At 47.5% G+C, this 3743-nt stretch overlaps 1 protein-coding gene across 1 annotated transcript; it reads left to right on the top strand.

Moving 5' to 3' along the window:
* The first annotated feature begins 6 nt into the window (after positions 1–6).
* Positions 7–2252, top strand: LOC112080047 (serine/threonine-protein kinase fray2-like). The gene is made up of 2 exons (XM_024145832.2): positions 7–120; positions 1297–2252. The coding sequence occupies exons 1-2, from the start codon at positions 7–9 to the stop codon at positions 2146–2148; spliced, it is 966 nt and encodes a 321-aa protein (XP_024001600.1). The 3' UTR covers positions 2149–2252.
* The last annotated feature ends 1491 nt before the right edge of the window (positions 2253–3743 follow it).

The raw sequence follows: 3743 nt of genomic DNA, 5'->3' as shown, positions 1-3743 counted from the left end.
AACAAGATGCGAGCATTGGAGCTGATGATTAGCGCTCCCCTAGAAAATGAAGAGGCCCGTCCTCTGAGACTGAAAGTGAAGGCTTTAATGAACCAACAACGCTCTCCCAACAATGAGGAGGTATGTAGCCATAACAAAACATAGAGGTCGGCAAAAGTATCATAAGGAAGTCAAGAAAACCATGGCCCCCGATTTATACAATCGATTTCTGCGATTGACACCCGTTCCAAATAGGCAGGATATGAAGTGCCTACTTAATTGTACGCTTCATAATATTTTTTTGTGTTCTTATAGGCCTATAGTTTTTTCTAAAATGTCACCGCTATATTAGTGTTATCCCTGTCAACCACCTGATGCATCAATTGCTACCTAGCATGCGAACAGTCATTGAGATAACTTGTAGCATAACTAGAATGGCCGAATGAGCCATTATGAGTAAAATGCAACCAAATGCATTCATTGTGACATTCAGATAAATATACCAAGCCCATGACAACACAAAGGTAGTGTGAAATGCACACATAAGTGATACGTTTGATGGGCCATCTTGATGATACAAGCAGATCAAACACATTTTGTTTGTTTTATTGCTGAGCGATTAGTGCTTTTTTGGTTTCGATTATTATTTTTTAACATCAAATGCACTGTGGGTTGAATGCTCTAACAGAGTAAAACAATTAATAAAAGTCCCATGATGGTAGTGACTGCCAATTACTGCTTATCACTTATTAACCATAATTTATTCACATAACTTTAATTTAATAAAATATTTCATTTGTGTATATTACATTTGTTTTATTTGATGACCTTATTTCATTCCAAGTCATCTCATCTCTAGAGCTTCTGCCTATGCTGTCTTACAAAATCACTATTTCGTAGTTCTTCAAAGTAAATAAGGCATGCTTTTATGACTGCTGAATACCAAGTAGATGATGTATTTTCAGGTAGAGATACCTCACAAAGTAACAGCTGCTCTCTATATCACCTCGCAATTGTGCATTCTTCTCTCTTCAATAGATGGCGTAAAAGAAACAGACCAGACAAGTAGATGGATTATGGTCATTGTAGTTATGTGCTAAAGCATGCGAAATATTGGCCTGTTGGAAACTACATTTCCCTACTAATTCCCTACCAAAAAAACTGAACGAAGTGGTATTCAAGTAATTGAACATACGTCGGTCAATTAGTTAAAAAAAAGAAAAATACCCTAAATTTTGGTTAATCTCCCAGCACTAGTTTGTTTATAGCTGAAGTGGTTAGATATTCATTGATATTTGATCATATGTTTCCTGTTAGGTGGTCCCGAATGATAAACGGCACAATCAGAGGCCAGTTCATTCACTCAGGACACAGGAGCAAGACATAGCAGCCACAGGCTTCCAGCGCTTCCTCAATGTCCTCAATGAAGGGGTGGACATCAACAAGCTCTCAAAGATCGTCAACAACAAAAATGGGTTACTCGTTGTGGGCGAGAAGCTACCACAAGTTTGGCCGACTCTGCCCGAGGGTCATGTTGACTCCAGCAGTAGATCCATGTCTTCTCCAGTTGAGGAGAAGAAGAAGGTGAGGCTTGAGGATGAGCAGCGGTACGAGCAGATGCAGACCCTGCTGGAGATCGTTGGGCTGGACTTGGGGGTTGAGGAGTTGGGTCAGCTGACAGACAGGACCAATGACAGGCTGTATGGGAAGATGGGAGACTTGAAAAGGAAGTTCAAGAATGAGAAGGGAAAAGAGAAAAAGGAGAGCGAGCCCTCATTTAAACATCTCAGTGCTTCCTCATTACCATCAGACAGCGCCAGCCCTAGCTCCCTTCTAAACCAGCACTCAAACATGACTGTTGAATACAGCAGCTCTAGTAACAGGGTATGGGACATAGAGAGACACAGGGACAGATCTGAGAGGGACTGGCACCGACACTCTGGTACCAGAGACAAGGACAGAGGGAAGGAAGAGGATATAGTCAGAAAAATTGAGAGATCTGAAAGAGATGGAGAGAGAGATGGGCGCAGACACTCTAGTACTAGAGACCGGGACAGAGAGGGAGACGAGGACAGAGTCAGAAAAGGGGACAGTCCTGCGAGAGAGAAATACGGGCGAAGATGCTCTCGTACCAGAGAAGGGCCGAGTCAGAGAAAGGGACAGATCTGAGAGAAACCGAAAGGGAGACGGGCACAGACACTCTAGTACCAGAGAGAGAGACAAGGACATACCGGTAGTCAGAGAAACTAAGAGATCAGAAAGGAATAGAGAAAAGACCCAGAGATAAGCTGGGACGGAGCCGAGAGAGAGACCGGGACAGATCTGAGAGAACGGGACAGAGACCTCAGAGAAAGACTGCGGGACGGAGGCCGAGAGAGACCGGACAGATCTGAGCGACACCGGTGACAGTAGATCCAAAGAAGACTGGACGGAGCCGAGAGAGAGACCGGGACAGATCTAGAGAGAGACGGCCGATGTACAGCATTCTGAGAGACACGGGACAGAGAACCCCGAGAAACAGACGGGACGAGGCGAGGAGGACGAACAGATCTGAGAACCGGACAGCCGGAAGACGGACGACCGAAGAGAGACCGGGACAAGTCTAGGAGAGATCGGGCCATCAGATCTGACAGATACACGGGCACGAGACCCAAGAAAGGACGAGAGCCGGAGACCGGACAGCTTGAAACCTACGGGAACCCGAAAGCAGCAGCCGAGAGGACCACATGGACAGAGACCCAGAGAAAGCTGGGACGAGGCCAGAGAAGAGACCGGACAATCTAGAACGGCCATACAGAGAACACGGGGGACATGAGACCCAGAGAAAGCAGGACGGAGCCGAAGGAACCGGAACAGATACAGATCTGAGAGAGGACAGAAATCCGAGCGGATGACAAGGACATAGACAGGGTTTGCAAGACCAGAACAAACGTTCTAACCAGAAACTGGAACAGCACTGGGACACAGCGAAGCGACTGCCACACAATCAAAGACTGGACAAGCAGCAGGGGGTTGGCATCGCGGATTAGGTCCCCATTGATCACTCAATGAGCTCTACTCATAACCAGTTCCTCCTGACTACCCGTTTCTATCGCTCCCGGCATTATAATGGCAACAAACCCCTCCCACCAGGAACTCTCATGTTTATGCTACAACAGCAGCCCTACACCTTGCTTCCCTCCAGTGTGGTTTCCCCTGGACTGCCCCTAACCACTTCCGTTGGTCCCCGGTACACATCTCCTGAATCATGCCCTGACCTCTGCCTGTAAAACAAGCCCGTGCCATGCTCGTAACCGCCTCCACACCCCTGGGATCCACCTACCCCAGCCCCCCCCATATACTCTAATGGCACCACATCCTAAACCAGACATACGCATCACCCAGCACAGCAACTCCAGACCACATCTACCCAGCTACTACTAGCAACCTCCACCTCAGCATCTACACAGCCCTACTAGCAACCTCCAGCTCTCATCTACCCACCTGCTACTAGAACCTCCAGCTCACATGTACAGGCTCGCTACTAGCAACCTCCAGCTCACATCTACCCAGGCTGCTACTAGCAACCTCCAGCTCACATGTACCCATGCTCTATACCCATCTCTCCATCTACCCAGGCTGCTACTAGCAACTCCCAGCTCACATCTACCCAGGCCTCCAACAATCTACTCACATCACGCAAACCTCCAGCTCACCATCTACCCAGGCTCGCTACTAGCAACCTCCAGCTCACACTGTACCCAGGCTGCTACTAGCAACTCTCC

The sequence above is a fragment of the Salvelinus sp. IW2-2015 genome, unplaced genomic scaffold, assembly GCF_002910315.2.
Source record: "Salvelinus sp. IW2-2015 unplaced genomic scaffold, ASM291031v2 Un_scaffold11206, whole genome shotgun sequence".
Taxonomy (NCBI): Eukaryota; Metazoa; Chordata; class Actinopteri; order Salmoniformes; family Salmonidae; genus Salvelinus; species Salvelinus sp. IW2-2015.
The sequence above is the reverse complement of the archived record's forward strand: the minus strand, read 5'-3'. Positions and strand labels throughout refer to the sequence as shown.

Bases quoted from the DNA above. Each gene is read 5' to 3' on its own strand.
- LOC112080047 (XM_024145832.2), top strand. From the start codon at position 7: ATGCGAGCATTGGAGCTGATGATTAGCGCTCCCCTAGAAAATGAAGAG. The intron at 121-1,296 runs GTATGTAGCCAT...GTTTCCTGTTAG, and splicing joins GCTCTCCCAACAATGAGGAG to GTGGTCCCGAATGATAAACG.